The 16,907-nt window shown below is 49.2% G+C and overlaps 1 protein-coding gene across 1 annotated transcript in view; it reads right to left on the bottom strand.

The window, feature by feature from the left end:
• Positions 1-744: 744 nt before the first annotated feature.
• ITGB5 (integrin subunit beta 5) overlaps positions 745-16,907 on the bottom strand; it is a 39,724-nt gene continuing 23,561 nt past the window's right edge. The window contains exons 10-15 of the mRNA XM_031590661.2: positions 15,454-15,883; positions 6,713-6,935; positions 6,038-6,138; positions 2,419-2,535; positions 1,806-1,972; positions 745-1,333 (exon numbers count right to left, since the gene is read on the bottom strand). Coding sequence (XP_031446521.2) covers positions 1,238-1,333; positions 1,806-1,972; positions 2,419-2,535; positions 6,038-6,138; positions 6,713-6,935; positions 15,454-15,883 — 1,134 coding nt within the window. The 3' untranslated portion in view covers positions 745-1,237. The remainder of the gene's footprint in view (positions 1,334-1,805; positions 1,973-2,418; positions 2,536-6,037; positions 6,139-6,712; positions 6,936-15,453; positions 15,884-16,907) is intronic.

Here is a 16,907-nt window from a genome sequence, read left to right as displayed (position 1 = left end):
TGCTTTTCCCTGGCAAGCTTCCTTCAGCTGACTATTGCATGGTCTGTTCAGGGTGAAGAGACAAGGAAAAAAAAAAAAAGCAAAGCAGTAGCTCTGGCTTCTCTCTGGCCTTCTGCTGCAGTCCCAGGGCAGAGCTTGTGGGGGTTTAATGCTGCAGCTGTCATGTAGGGTAACTTAAACCTCAGCTCCAGAGGAAAACATAGGGCGGGGGAACAGTTCGGGGGGGGGGGGGGGGGGGGGGGGGGGGGGCGGAATAACACTAGATTCAACCAGCAACCTATCTGGACCTTCCAGCTCTATTCTGTTTTAAAACCTCAGCTGTGCAGCCCTCAAAGGCTGTTGTGAGGCTGGCACGCTGTGCTGGCAGCTGCCACCATGCAGGCTGCATGCCTGCTTGTGAAGCCCCAGGAGTGGTGCTTGCTGTTTAACATTTCCTCTGACCGAACTCCCATGTCTCTGGGTCTTCCCCCAGCCTCCCTGCTGTTTAACAACACTGAACGAACGTGAGCTGCTTCTGGCAGTCACCGCCCTCAGTCAACACCACAGCATTAAGTCAACATACCTTGTGCAGTGTCACCGTGGCTCCTGGCTGCAGTGCTTGGGCTGATAAGGCACTGCTGATAAAGAAAGAGGGCAGCACATGCTGTGCTGGCAGCAGAGTGCATCTCAGGTCAGTCAATCTGTTGGTGTGGGGCTCATTAAGCTCAACAAATTCCACTTTCAGCATAATATATGCACAATAGTTTTATTTTGTTTTTATATAAAAAAAAAAAAAATTCTAAAGACTGCAGAACTCTTGTATCCTAATTTCTTACACAAATGCTTCCAACACCCTCCTCTTTTTAAGCTAATTCCCCCCCTCCCAACCTGCAATGCCGTGACTTCCCCTGATTTTGGCCTACTCACCCTTTCTAGTGGGATGGGATATGTCTAAAGCTGCAATGTGGCACTTGGTTCTCTTCGTTGGCAGGTTTCATAGATCCAGAAACCTGGGCTGTGGAGTCACAGGGCTCGGAATCCACAAGCACAACTGGTGAGCCTGCCATGGCATTGGCACGTCCCAAATCAGACAAAACACATGCTGCTTTTCTCCTTACTGTGCAAATAACAGGCTCGTGTCATCGACCAGTCCTGTTGTAAAGTATTTTCTCCCCTGAAGAGGATCCCATCTTCAAGTCGAGAAGCAGCAAATACAGTCAAGCAATTGTCCACAGCGGTCCCACATGCAGAGACCTGATCAGTCAACTGTACCATTATAAGATTTGTTGAGCTTGTTGAATGTGAACTCTACATTATGTGTAGAAATGGGCTTTCGGTAGAGAGGATTGGATGCCTTTGGAAAAATGAACAAAGAATAAAAGTAAGGAACAAAATCTGTCATGGCAAAGCTACGTGTAATCTCACAAAGTCATAGAATGGTTGGTTGTGAAGGGATCGCAAAGCCCGTCTGGTTCCATGGATAGGATCACCTCCCATTAGACCAATTTGCTCCAAGCCTCTTTCAACCCAGAGCACCTCTGGGTGTGGGACATGCACAGCTTCTCTGGACAGCCTCTTCCATCCTCCCCTTCCTGCTCTACATATAACTATGGATTTGGCTTTGACAGGCCCTACCCAACGTCCCATCTGATGTCCTGAAATGCTGAGCAACCCTATGGCCAGGAAGCCTCCCCAGAATGCTTCCTCATAGACCTGTCCACTTGATGTTCCCAAGAGCACAGCACACACATTCATCTCTCTATTTCCCATCACTGCAGTTGTTTGCTGCAATGCCAAGGGCCCACCCAGCAGCCCCCAGTGCTCACCATTTCATATCTCGCCCGGGTGCGTTCACTCTGGAATCGGTCAAACTCCCTCCTGTCGTGAATGGTGACGAGCAGCTTCCAGAGTCCCAGCAGGATGGTGCCAATCAGCACCACGCTGCCAATGACAGCCAGCACGATGGTCACAGCACTGGGGGCTGAGCTGCATGCTGGAAAGGAGGGGGAGAAGAAAATCAGCTCTGGGACTCAGGCACTGCAGTGCTGGGAACAGAGCTGGTTAGTGGAAAAGTAGAAGTCCACAGGACTTGTGGGGGTATGCCTAGCAGCCTCACTTCAGAGCAGTAGCACAGGTTTTCCCACCTCATGTTTCTCCTCCCAGTGGCTCTGTCTCTAAACCAGGGCATGTCATACTTGCTGCTTCCTGAGCAGGCTGTGTTTAATTTCAGCAATCTGATCTGGCAGAAAGCTCTTGGGCCACTTGCTAGTAATGCTGGCAGCTCAGGTGCACATCACACTCTTAGAAGCTTTTCATTAACCACACTGGAAGCACCTGGCTCTGTGTTTCAGCCCTGTTAAATCAGCTCAGTTCTTTTGCACCTGTGTGCAGCCTTGTCACCTCTCATGCTGTCAGTAAGGAAAATGAAGGAGGCCCAACCTGGCTCCTTTTGGACGGTGAGGTTGGATTTCCCATTGGCAAGCTCCGAATAGGTGAACTTCATGACGCAGTTGTTCACTGGGTAGGCACACAGGATTGCATTGGGGTCATCCGTTTCTGAAATAATAAAGGCAACTTGGTGACTTGCACAGCACACCCCATATGTCAAAGCACCTTCATTCTCAGCCAGGTGCTTTGGGAAGGCTCGTTTCCACCCAGAGGCCCAGCATCAAAGCCAGCCCCGGCTATTCAGGAGCTGTGTCACACTGGGGACCGTGCATTCCTTCCCATATGAGGGGCTTCCTGTCCTACATATGGTGCACATTACAGCCCAGCCCCAGCAGCAGGGAGAGCTGAAACAGCACCATGTGGGGGAAGGGAGAATGCAAACATTAGGAAAAGCCTAAGAGCCTCCACCATGGTACCTTTGCTTTGCAGCTGCCCCTGGTCCTGCTGCAAGGCACTCTGTCTGAGAGTGGCTGATGGAGCAAGGAAATGGCCTGAGCAAAACAGGGAATTAGCAAGGTGAGCACCCTGGGAATGGAGGAACATAGGGAACAAAAACTGCTCCTGGAAATCATCAGCACATTTTGATCTTGCTTCGTGTGAAAGTGGAGATGGGGTGGCTGCAAGAAAGGAGATAAATTAATTCCCAGAGATGGTGCCTTCAGCCCTTCCTGCAATGCCCCGTTCCTGGAAACGTCCCCTTGCAGGGCAGCATCTCCAGCCATGCCAGGCAGCCCTGCAGAGCAACTCTTGCCTTTATGGGATAGCATTTTCAAGAAAGGCATCTGGGCCACTTTATCCTATTGGTCATCAAGACATGGCTGAGGTTCTGGCACCTCTGCTTGTCACTAGCACCTGTATCTGACTGTCACACTGAGAAATGATGGCATTAATGACCACTGCTAACCCAGGCTTTTCTCCCTTCTGTTTAGTCTTTCCTATCTTTCTCCCTTCTGTTTGTCTTTCCTTTCAATGCCTTTGACCTGCCTTCAGCAGGGAGATTAATACCCTCCATTTCAACAGCTTGAAGCCCAGTGGACTCACTGCTGCAGACAGCCTTCAGCTGCTCCTGCCTCAGGACATAAACATCCACTCTACCTACACCTGTGGCACCAAAGGCAGGGCTGGAGATTAATTAGGTCAATTAAATTGATACAGATAACACTTGTGAGTTTCTTGACTAATGCCCCTATATGCTATTGAGCAGATAACTTGGCTCCTTCAGGCCCCACTGCTTCCAGCCGCAGCCTGGCACCAATATTCTGCTAAAAGATAGAGCAATTAAAGTTTCAATAGTAACAACTCTTGTTGGCCTTTACTAGCTGTCAGAGTGTTGGAACAGGCTGCTCAGGGAAGTGGTAGAGTTGCCATCCCTGGTGATACTTAAGAGCAGCGTGGATGTGGTGCTTAGGGACATGATTTAGTCATGGACTTGTAAAGCTAGGTGGTAGTTGGTCTTGCTGCTCTTAAGGGTCTTCTGACTAAATGGTTCCATGGTTCTGTGGTTCAAGCCCACAGCCAGAAGGCACCTGGGACATCCCAGCAGTGCTCATTGCTCCACTGCTGTGACAGTGCAAACCTGTGTCTTCTTTCTGCCAGTGATGAATACCAGCATTCAGCCTTTCTGCGGGGTTTTCTAACACGTGCTACATCACAGAAACACTTGAGGATGAGGATTTGGCTGAGTCTGCCTGTGAGACCCTGTGCACTTTTTCTAGGAATATTTTGCAGCCCAGATTTCCAAGTTCCAAGCTCTCAAATCTCAGCACTACCCAGGATCAGATTGTGGCAGAACAACAGAAGAATAAGCATAATTCCCCATCACATCTTAAAACAGAGATTTGGCTGTTTTCCTCTGAAAGCAGCAGGGGGTTGGCCAACCACAGCCCAGTCTCACCTCCCAGGGCACAGCCAGCACAAAGGCTGGCTCTGGAGTTGTGCAGTAGGCAGGCAGAAGAGTTAAGATTTAATCCCTTGTATGTTCTGGCTCCTTAGAAACATGGGGCAGCCAGGCATCAGAAAGGAGCTTCATGTGGGTCGGAAGCATTTAAGATGGCCTTGTAACCTTTAACAGTGTGCTGGGATAGGTTCACTCCCCAGCAAGCTGCAGTGAGGATGGGGAGAGCAAGAGCAAGTCTCAGAAAGGAGAGGATAGGAAACCATGCTGGTTGTTAATTGAGAGAAAGGACGAGCAAGATAGAGCACTTGTATACCCTATGAACTATGGAAGAGAAGCAAGAAATGTCAGACATGGATGGCCATGTATCCCTGCTTGATCCAGAAGCACTGGCCTCTCTGCCCCAACTCCAAGGGCTGTTAACAAGGTCAAGGTCAGGACTGAGACTGAAGCTTTCACTGTTTGGCTCTCCTCTATCCTGTAAAAGAGCAACTAGGGACTGCCAGAGTGAAGGTTGAAAAGAAGGGGGAAAGGTATCTGCTGAGGGACGTGGTGTGGAGTGACCTTCAGAAGAGGACACAATGAGCAGGACAGGGGATACTTCTTCCTAAATGAATTCTCAGGGAGATTAGAGAATGCCTTTTTTGGAAGACATTTTGTCCTTTTACATTCTCTCACAGCTCATCTAATCTCTCCTGTCTCCTGATCTTATCCTGCTCTCTTGCATTGGCTGCAGTGGGCCTTACACACACCAGGACCTGCTCAGGTGTGGTGGAGAAGCAAATCTTTTGGACAGGCTTGGGCAGACTTCATGTAGCTGTGAGCTCAGAAAGGCAGAGTCACGGCTGCACATAGCAAATGCATGCCCAGGGGGATGTACTAATGGCTAACCTTACAGCAATTAGCATCTCACGTCTACAACAATCAATATGTCCAATTCATAAAACTCATTACTTCTTCCAATTTTTTTCTAAATGACTTCATTAAATGAAATTAACATGCTTCCTTCCAAAAGGCAATGAGGAAAAATTATGTACGGCTGCTTGAATCCAGATTTTAAGATGCTATTTAAATTCAAGGATGTTTTACTTAGCATTGAGACTATAGCTAATCCAGAAATATGAACACAACAGCAATTGAGTTGCTAACACGAACACTCAAAGCAATACAAATTACAGCCTACATAAAGGGTCATACGTTTTGCTTTCTAAATACTATTTAGAAACCTGAGGCTTTCCTTACAGATATGCCTTGGTCTTGCTGAGAGCAGTTGGTCACTGGGTATTGCTTGCTGGGCCTGGAGCATCAGTCTTAAGGGGAGTGGCTGAGGGAATGGGATTGTTCAGGTTGAAGAAGAGGAGGCTCTCTACAACTCTCAGAAAGGAGGCTATGCCATGGTGGGAGTCGGCCTCTTCTCCCAGGTAACAGTGATAGGATGAGAGGTAATGGCCTAACATTGCACCAAGGGAGGTTTGGGTTCGAAATTACGAAAAATTTCTTCTCCAAAAGAGCGTGATGCAGTGGCACAGGCTGCTCAGGGAGATGATGGAGGTGTCCCTGAAGGTGTTCAAGAACCATAGAGATGTGGCACCTGGGGACATGGTTAACATGCATGGTAAGGATTATTTGACAGTTGTGATAGTTGGACTAGATCACCTATGTGTTTTTTTCCAACCTTCATGATTCTATGATTCTATGATTCAGCTGTGTACTTACTGAGAACATCCACAGTGGTGATGAGCTCATCCTTGCAGTGCTTTTGGCAGGTTTGGTTATCCAGTCTTCCTGAGTTAAACAGCTTGCATTCAATGCAGTCCCTTCAGAAAGACACACAGAGAGAAAGACTGAGTACAGAAAGAGGGTGGGAAAGAGAGGTTTCAGGATCAACCATTTTCATTACAAGGATGGATTTGTTTCAGAGGTGGATTCAGTGAAGAAGCAAACAGCTGTAGGTCTGGAGACCGTTTGCCCTTTGGATGTAAGAAGCTGCATATCAGTTACTGCAAAATCCCTCCTGTCTAAGATCAAGGCAGAAGCATGACCAGGTGCTGGTATCCAGGACATCTCCACCTCTGCAAGGTGTCAGCCAGCCCCTTCTTTACATCTCACAGCTACTTGAGCCCAGAAATGTTCAGCTCAGCAAATCTGGGCTGCCAGCCTACAGAGCAGAGCAGCACTAAATGAACCTCCATGAGAACATGGACAGCAACACTTGTTGCTCTATGCATATACTCAGTGCCTGCAGCACTGTCAGAGGAGAGGTGATAGTACGAACCCAGCTGTCCAGGATGCTAGGGACCTTCTCTACCTGGGTGGGTGGGCAGGAACCTCCCAGGAACCAAAGAATCCCTCTCCCCTGCATCAAGAAGTCCCTCCTGAAGCCCCATGTACCTTTTGGTGCTGCAGACCCCTGGGCAGGTGGGACATTTCTCGCAGGTCTCCCCGAACGCCCCAGGCTCAGTGCACTGGCACCTCCCACAGATGCAGTTGCCGCGGCCGCTGCACATCTGCCCATCGCTGGAGACGCAGCCGGCGGTCTCAGTGGAACAGTTGCAGTTGTCCCCAATGTAGCCCGTGTGGCACTTGCACTCCCCACAGTGACATTCTCCATGGCCTAGGGGACAGAGCAGTGAGAAGGGTATCAGCAGCGACCAGAGCAGTGCTGTGTGACACCGGTGTCTCTGTGAGGGTCCTCCCCTACCAGAGCATCCCCTTGCAGAGCTGGCATTAAGGGCCAGCCTGGGAAAATCAACAGGCTTAAAGGCTTTCAATTACAGTAAGTGTCATGGCTGGCTGCCCAGCAGCTGGTTTCAGAACAGCATCCATCAGCTCACTGGAAACACTGCTCAAATTCCTCTGTGGTTGGTCCTGAGGAGCAAGGATGCTTTTGAAGACATGATTTCTCCACAAGGCTCATCAGCAACCTAATTACAGCTCAGCTTTCCCACTGGAAACAGCCTCAAGTAGCTCAGACAAGATAAACTATATACATGCTCTTCTCACAAGCACTAAACCACTGATAGCTCTGCCTCTCCCATTGTCCTGAGAACAACAGAGGGACCATGAAGCATCAAGCAGCCTTTCTATATGAAGGTGACTAAGCTTGGGGTGTGAGTCTGAAATTTAAAAACATGTTGATGTATTTTCTGCCTGGCCACACTGGCTCAAAGTGCAAGAAGCTCGTCTTGGGGAACAAGCCAAGAGTGGGAATTTCCATGTTGACCTTTAGCAGCAAAGACATTATAATCTGCCTGCACCAGCCTGAAAGAGCAGCCACTTCTGCAAGCACCAAGAGCTCCATTTGTGGTGCTCCGAATCTCCCACCTGGCATGGCCTGAAGGCTGGGTAGGACACATTTATGCCTCATGGGGGCATGGTAGGAGTGGATCTGCTTCTCAAAGTACACCCATAGCCCCGGAGATAGGAATTCACTCCCAAGATGAACCCTGCTTCCCAGATTCATGTTTGAGAAGAAAACACAGCTTCAGGACTACTGAGGAGGGTGTGCTCCAGGCCCCCTCTGCTCCTGCAGCACTCACTGTGCAGGACATCAGCACAGCCTTTAACCATTTGGATTTGCATGGTCTCTATTAGAGCAGTTTTGCAAAGCCAAAATACATTCATTGTGTGCTCCAAACATAACAAGATGTTTTCTTCTGTTCCCATCCTTGAAATGAGAGGATGTGAGACATTTAAAAGATCCCCATCTAGCTGGGAAATGACAAGCTCCCTCTGACTTTGTAATGTACCTACCAGTAAACCTTTAATTGTTAGGGATAACACCTCCCAAACTTTATGCATCTGCTATTGTCATTTTTGGTTATCTGCATGACTGCTTTAAAAAGAAAAAAAACAACCAACAATACCACCACAAAACAAGAGAGGAAAGCTGGGGCAGGATCCGGTTAAGATAAACAAGCATATCCAAGCAATGCACAGCCCCACCAGTGCCATCCCTTATACAGAGTGCTGAGCCCCGACCACTGCTCTTGCTGCCTTACGTGTTGTTTGTATTCCCCAGAGTTGAAGGCACCAAAAATATCTGCCTACAGCAGAGGGAATGGCCAAAGCCCAGACATGAGGCACTGCTGGGCCGGCCCTGTTGTGCGAGTGCAGGATTGGAGCTTCTGGTCCTGCACAGTTTGCATGGGAGGGAGAAGGACAGCAGAAGAGGCTGGGAGAGTCTGGAAACTTTCCGTTTGGGAAAGGGTTCTGGTAAGAAGCAGTGCCTGTTTAAGCAAATAAATCATCTGGATTGCCACTAATCTCTTTCCATGACTCAAAGGAGCCGCAGGCTGATGACCACTGCGTTGCCAGATGCTTGGCACTGGCGGGCAGGGAGGACTCGGGGAAGTTAATGAAGCAGGGATAGAAAATGTTCCCCTATCCTACAGGAGCACTACAGCCCAGTGTCCTTGCTGCAAAAAGACACTGAAGTCTCTGTGCAAACTGCAATGTGTCCACCGACTGCCTCCACTCGTGCCAGAAGAGCACTCGCCCATGCTCATCTACCCACAGCACAGCACTGAAACAACAAACCAAGCACTAAAAGGCAGATAATAGGGAAAAAGAGCTCTTCTATGTATGCTAATTACACAAGACACCATGAACTTGTGCATCCTGCCACTGCATTAATGTGAGAAGATATTTATATCTCAAAGCATAGGGGTTTTGGCCACGAATCGATGAGGCTTTAAATAATGTTTTACTCAACCCTAGCACTGGCAGAGCTCACAGTTCCACCACTGAAAATAGCATCAGCAATGCAGACCAATAAAAGCAAAACTGGAAGAAGAAATCCATGCCTCACTTGTGACTTCAGCCCTGGGCAACACGAACTGCATCACCAACTCCATGTTACTGTCAACATCCCAATGACAAAAGTCCTCACCCTCCTCATCTTTCCCATTTCTCCCTCACTTGGGAGCTTCTGAGTTAAACAGGAACTGGGCAGGGAGCTCAGGGCTCTGGGAACTGCAGGCTCACTTTGGTGAGCTGGGGCAGAGCGGATTTCCTGCAGAGCCCTGCCAGCCTTCCCTCATCTTCCTCCTCTCCCCTGCAGAAGTGCAACTGAAATGTAGTCACAAGATGAGTCTCTGCTGCCCATTCTGGCTTTTTGATGTATCATTTCCTGCATTTCTTAAAATAAAGCCTTTTTTTTTTTTCTTTTTTCTTTTTTTTTTCTGGTTAAGAAATCTCAGTGCTCCACAGATTTCCTGACTTTTGCTTACATGAGCTCCTCAGCCCCATGTAGCTTTCTGGAGGGGGATGCACAGCTGGGAGTTGGGAGCTTTCAGGTCCCACTGCTGACTCTGTTACAGCTGCCGGCAGTGATGCGGGGCTGCCAGACCTGAGGGGATGAAACTGGGATGGGTGTCATGGTTGCAGTACAGCTGCGGGTTGAAGTAACTCAACCAAACTGAGTACATGCTTATCCATGGCTTCATCACCTCTTAGGAGCTTGGCTGGAGGCATTGCAAAAATAGCTGACAATTCCTATTACAAAGCTTCCTTGCTGCAAGTGATGATCCATGGACCCACAACCAGAAGCTTCTCCCCCACTTATCATAGAATCCTTTGAGTTGAAAGGGACCCTTAAAGGCCATCTGGTCCAACCTCCCAGCAATGAGGAGGGACACCTACAGCTCAGCTAGGTTCTCAGAGCCCCATCCAGCCTGACACTGACTGTCATCAGGGACAGGGCATTCATCACCCCCACTTCCATACTCTTTGATCCATCTCTGCAGGCACAGCATGGCAGGTCAGCAGGGATGGATTTCAGAAAGCACACGTAAAAAACCACCCAGCTCCCTTAGATTTATTCTTAAAATAAAGCCTGGCTCCAAAACAAAGCTGCAGAATCCCAAATGACTGAACTCTAGGGTCAAATTCTATGGTTCAAGCCCATCCTTAAAATGAAAAGCAGGCTAACTCCCAGCCTACCGAGGCACAAATGTGCTGAATGTCCTTTCAGCTGGACCTCATTACAAGGAGTGGTCCCCAGAGCAAAGAGACATTCTTTCATTGCAGAATCCAGTGCTGCGGGAGCCTTGCCCAGTTCTGCATTTGGATGCGAACACATAATCTGGTGCAAGTTCACCAAAGGTCCACGGTTTGGGGATGAATTTCTCCCTTACCAAAGAAGCTGAAAGAAGTCAGAATTTCATTCAGAATAAGATATAGGAAAAGAGAAAGACTCCACAGCTGTGCAGCAGTGTTAGGTCTCATGTTTGGTATTCTAAACTGAGCAAAATTCAGGGGCTGTCTGTGCATGCCAGTAAAAAACACAATTTCACTCACCTGCTTGCTTTAGACTGTTAGCCTCTCAACCCAAAACACAGCATTCATTTCCAACCACTTCTTTCTGTTAATTAGTGTAATCAGAAAGGTCAAATCCAGGCACCAAAGGAACCAGCCATAAGGGCAAAGCATTTAGGCCACACCATCATCTCCTTTTGAGGAGCACATGCTCAGCATAGCTTGCTTTCCAAGTCTCTATCATTCATATTTTGGGACTTTCTGGAGTTTGTAGTCTGTGGAGCAGCTGCACCTGCACATGCGGTCAGGCAGGTGCCTGTGCCATCAGATGACACTTCTTGCTGCTGCTTTAAGAGAGACCCCAGCTAGAGCTCTGGCTCCCGCAAAGATGTAGTAAGCGCCACTGCCGTACTCTTTTAATTCTGCCATGGCATTTAATGCCTCATTAGCATGCATTAATGGTTGCAAAAGGCTTGTTCAAGGGCAAGGAGAAACCTCAAGTGAAAAGCGGTCGGAACAGCAGCACTCTGTGCGGTCAGATCCTTGAAGGGATTGCTGCCAGGGTTGGGGAGGGCTGCAACAGCACTGAGGGCCTGGGCAGGGGGAAAGGAGGGGTAAGAAAAGCTGGCATTTTCCTCCTGTGCATAGAATGGGACTTTTGGAGAAACAGAGCCCTATCCTTCAGGGACAAAGCCCCAAATCCATCAGTTTCTAATGGCTTCTCCCAGGCTGTGACTGTTTTGGGGCTGACAAAACTGGCCCAAGCCCTTCTGCAAGCATCAGAACAGATGGGGTTGGAAACAGAAAAACCCTTTAGCAGGTGCCCAGCACACATGGGTGACACATATGAGTGTTCCCCAAGCACATATGGTCCCTAGGGAATTCCCCTGCACTGCTGGAGCACAGCCTTGGGGAGATCCTTAAGGATCCAGCCCAGGGCTGGCACCTAAGGGAGAAGTCCAGGGTCAGAAGAGGAGGTGCCATTTAGTTTGTGCAAGAGGGAAAAGAGGTCCTAGGAGGGGAAGGCAGGAGCTGGGTGCAAGGTTTCTTAGGCTATTTTAGGTCTTCGGCTCTCTGCCTTTGGCATGGAGCAGGATGGGAAAGGCATACACTCGAAAGAACACAGCACACATCTCAGCACTGCACTGCACAGAGCGGAACAGAAACCAGGTTTAAAAAGAAATAAATACAGAGAGGAAGCAGAAGAGAAAGGCTGGGGAAGGGTGGAGAAACAGTGAGACTTCAGGAGACTCACAGGGATGCTTCCTCTCACCTGCAAGGGCCACCACAAATTTGCATACCTTTCCAGTCCTTCCCAATTGCCCAGCAGCACAGGGATGAGCAGAAGGAATCCTCTTAATCTCTCCAGCCTCAAGCCGTGTTGCCCTGGACCTTACATCCCTCCAGGCTGCCCCACATGGTGGAAGCAAACAGAGCTGACCTGATGACCCCTAATTTCTCCATGCTAAGCCATGTGATGAGAGCAAATGGAACATGCCCAGCTTAGCAGCTTAACCCAGAGAAAGGAGGAGAGCAGAGGAGGCCCCCCAGTTGAGTTTGGCTTATTACAAAATGTCTGCAGTGTCTGTATAAATTCTCATCAAAGCCAAAGCATTTCATGGGCAGAGAGCTCCCACCAGCTGATGTTTATAGGCTAGGACTGGAAGTGTACACCACAAACCAGAGGTTTCTTTTTTCCTCACTCAGGCAGAAGATCTTGAGATGCCTGCACCACATCTGCTGGTTGCTGAGTAGTAATGGGCACACAGTACTCACGTCTGCCCAGGGTGGGGAGGATGCAAAGAGGGAAAGAAAAGAGACACAGCCCTGTAACACTAACAACAAAAGAAATCTTTCTGCATTTCCAGGCAGTGATGTGCATCTGCACTCAGATTCTGCATTTTCACTCAAGCCCCCAATTTTTTTTTTTTAAATTGCCCAAAAAAAACCAACCAAACAACAACAACAAAAAACAAAGATATCAAAACTTGACATGACAGAAAAGAAAACACAGCAGATGTGGTTAAGCTCTGTTCCCTTTTTTTTCCACAGAGCATCCTTTTCCCTTTGGGGCTATTCACCACCTGCTGTGCATGGCAGGGCAGCCAAGCAGCCAAAGCTGCAGGCACAGGGAAGTTTCCCTCCCCCTTCCCAACCACACTCAGCCACCACCTCCACCTCTGAAGCCACCCAGCACTGCCCACTTCTTTCTTAATAAAAACACAGCGGCTTCTGGTAAAAGCTGCTGTGGTAGGAATGAAGATTGCATAGATGAAAAAAAGAAATGGTTACAGCTGGGTTCCTTCTGTTCCTGCATCTGAGACCTTCCCTGGCACACCAGTCCTGGTGCAAGCAGACAGATGATGACTTCAGAAGCAAGTGGGAAAAGATCTGCTTTCAGGCCAAGTGTCTCAGCCTGTAGGAATTAGTACAGTAAGAGCCTGCATCAGAAATCACAAGGCAGAGATGCCAGTGGTGCCAGTAGATGTGAGCACTGCCCTCAAAGCACGGGGCTAGCACGTTCTGTGTCTCTTGCACAACCAGAAACTGCAGCACAGGCACTTAGCAGCATCTTCCCATGAGAGCCAGCACAAGGATGGAGCTGCTGAACCCTGATGCGGCGCCTGCAACCAGGAAATCCTAGAACAAATTGCAGAAGCAGGAGCGTGATTTCTAATGTGAGGTTGTAGCAAAACAAACAAAAGCCTTATGTCACTGTGTGCCAGCACCGGCCAAAACCCCAGAGATTCTTCCCCATTTAGCAGACCAAGGAAAGGGAAGCAGTCAGATATAACTATGGAGGCCATGAAAGATTTGCACATCCTCAGCAGTTTTTGAAGTTTTTCAGTTTCCGCAGGGCAGTTGGAGGTCTATGTAGACAGAGTCTCTGTGCAACAAGCCATGGGCTTTTGGGTGAGTTGTCATTTCCTAAATCCCTTTTTAGAAGTGGTTTTGGGTGACAAATCTAACACCCTATTGCTGATGTTAGCTTTTTGCGTCAGTAGTGGTGAAGACAAGGAAATTTCTGTAGACACACCAAAGTAAAGGAGATGCTGTACTACTCACACCCCCTGCAAATACGGGTCTGAGAACTGCAGCTAACAAAGCGTGGCCTCCAGCAAACCAGTCCTGCTTCATTAGTGGCCAATGCATGATGCTCTCACCAGGGCCTCTCCTCCCTCTTACTAACTCATTTTATAGGACCTTTAGGAATGCAATTAGCACTGAGATGTTTCCTCCTTTGTCAGATCTGCTGGAAGGCAGCCAAGGGGTCCAAAAGCCATGGGGATGCACAGTGATCTGCAAATTCCTGAGCTGGGCTACAGGAAGGGAGGCAGGCAGTGAGCAGAGGGCTCTGCCTCTCCATGGCAGCCATCCAAACTGTCTAGGAAAGGTCAGACCCTGTGCTGAAGCTCCCAACATGATGCACAGCTGTGTGCAGTGTTCAGAAACTCTTCTGTCCTCTCCTTCTTCAGAAAAGCTGAATCTACCATAGCTACTTCTTCCAGAGACTTGCTGCTCCTTAGGGGCAGTTTGGGGCACACCCCACACCAACTGCTGTGCAAGCTCAGGCTCTTTTGGTGGGCTGGAGAAGCTCTAAGCCCCTTGGGCTGAGAAAACTTACTCAATAGGCTGGAATTTAGAAGAAAAAAAGGCTACAAAACAATAAAATACCAGGAGGCATGGTGAGAACCTCTCCACCAGTCTGTCTTGGAGCTGCCTGGCCTCAGCCTCCGCTTTGTTTTCTTTCACAGCTATAAAAAAAACTTTTAAATGACTCTAAAACTGGCACATCCCAAACCAACTCTGCCCTTCTTCCCACCACCAGCAGCCCTCCACGAGGTGCAGCAGTAGACACATGACTTGCCATGGTGTTGTTTCCAGTTGCTGCCAAAAGCCAGAGGATTGCCATTCCCATATGCAGACGGTGCCCCAACAGCCCCAACCTGCCTACCAACACAACAGTTTCCAATGGCCTAAGGAGTGGCAGAATCACTGTCTTTGGAGATGTTCAAGAACTGTGGAGATGTGGCACTTGACAGACATGGTTAGCAGGCAGTGTGGGGATGGGCTGGAGTTGGACCTGGAGATCTTACTGGTCTTTCCAACCTCAGTATTTCTATGATTCTATAAATGCACTACCCAGGGGTAGCTCATCTCTTACTCAGAAGCCTACAGGGTTAGGCACAGTGGGGAAAAGTGCCTCCACTTCTCCAGAGAACAGTGAAAAACAGCTGCTTTTCTGAGTTTACTCTACCAACAAGAGAGCGAACGCAAACCTGCACAGCATTTTGGAAATCTGGTCTGAGATTTTCACTTGAGGAAATATTTCACTGTGAAAACGAAGTTTTTGAAGAGTAACATTTTACCCAGCTTCAAGTGAAAGAATTATGCCTTAGGGCTGATCTAGGCAAGGTAAATTACATGACCTCAGGCTAAAAAGGAATTAAAGGAATTGCCATTTTAGCAAACACTGCTAAATAGCTCCTCCACCTTTGCTGAAGCAAAACAGACTGGCTAAATCTTGACCAGTGGATGATTTGTCTTCCCAGCAGGCAGAAGTCTGCATGTAAAGTACCTTTAGGAATTTCAGGTCTCCTCTGAGCCTTCTCTTCTCCAGGCTGAACAAGCCCAATTCCCCCCCGTCTTTCTCAGCAGAACTACTCCAACCCTCAGAGCATCCTCATGGCCTCCTCTGGACCTGCTCCAACAGCCCCGCATCTTTCTTGTGCTGGACACTGTACTCCAGATGAGGCCTCATGAGGACTACACTGAGGCCACATATCAGCGAACACGCTCCCAAACAATCAACACCAAAGCTGCAAATTTGCAGCCTGGGCAAAGCAGAGGGTGGGGGGTGGGACAGCACCTACCTGAGCAGAGGACTCCCTTGTACCGGGCACAGGAGAAGTCGTCACACTCACAGAAGGGCCCGTAGATGTTCCCGAACTCGCTCTCATAGCAGACACACTGGTTGCAGCTGCACTCCCCCCGTCCGCTGCAGACGGGCTTTCCCTCCACCTCACGGCACAGCCCAGGCTGGGTCTCCCCGCCGGCCCCCTCCTCACACTCGCAGTGGGCCCCCAGGTAGCCGGCATCGCACTCGCACAGCCCGCAGGCATAGGTCCCATTGCTGCTGCACTTGCTGCTGGCCGGCTCCGCGTGGCCAGTGCAGCCGCAGAGGCAGTTGTAGGTGACGGCCACTTCCAGTGTGTCACGGAAGCCGGCTGGCTTGATGGTGAAGACATGGGAGGTGTCCTCAGCAGGGCAGCCGCGGGCCTCCACCGACACCTCAAAGGAAACCTGGAGACAGAGGGCGAGGGGGGAGTCAGTGTGCAGCCCAAAATCGCCTCCCAGGTGTGTATGAACTGCCCCAACTCCACCTCGTGTGGGCACCTCAGCGCCCTGACAGCCCATCAAGGTTTTGACCTCCTTTCTGCCCCTCACCACCACTCTGGTTCCCCATACGGGCCATGTGTGACCCAAGTGGGACAAGCAAAGCAAACCATCCCCGCAAACCACACACCAAAGGGAGAACCACCAAGAGGGAAGTGTTGGAGCTGTGCCAGGGGAGCCCCACACAACTGTGCAGCCTTCATGCCCCCACATAGCCCATGCAGCTTCTGCCTGCTGAACCCACATCTCAGCCCTCACCAAAGTGTTCATTATTCCGTGGGTAGCTCATTTCAAAACACACCACAGGCATTCAAGTGAAGTTTCAAGGCTTATTACCATCACCCATGAGAGTTAATGTTCTCCATCACAGACCTCTGGTTTCTGCGAGGCAGGAGGCAGCCTGCCTGAAATAACTGGGGCAAAAGTCTAGCAAACAGACAGGTTTTCATAATAGCAAAAATAGGACATTTGCTCGAAAGCAAGTACCAGCACAGATCTAGCCAGTGCAGCACAAGGACCAAAGGTGTCTACAAGGTGAAGGATTTAGCACCTTTTTGTGAGAATCCCAACCTGCATCACTCATAAAGCCCCAATTATGGAACAAACATAAATTACAGAGAAGGACATAGAATCACAGAACCATTAAGATTGGAAAAGACCACAAAGATCACAAAGTCCAACTCTAGCCCATCTCACCATGCCCGCTACCCACATCCCTCAGTGCCACATCTCCACGGTTCTTGAGCACCTCCAGGGATGGTGACTCCACCTCTTCCCTGGGCAGCCTGTGCAAGTGCCTCATTACTCATTCTGAGAGGAGATCTTTCCCGGTATTCAATCTGAACCTCCCCTTGTACAACTTAAAGCCATCACATCAGAAAGCAAGCTCAGGGCATCACCCTGCTCCCTTCCACATGCCACCAGTACGAGA

This window comes from Phasianus colchicus, chromosome 7 (genome assembly GCF_987193195.1).
Source record: "Phasianus colchicus chromosome 7, bPhaCol1.hap1.1, whole genome shotgun sequence".
NCBI lineage: Eukaryota > Metazoa > Chordata > Aves > Galliformes > Phasianidae > Phasianus > Phasianus colchicus.
This window is presented reverse-complemented; position numbering and strand designations above follow the sequence as displayed.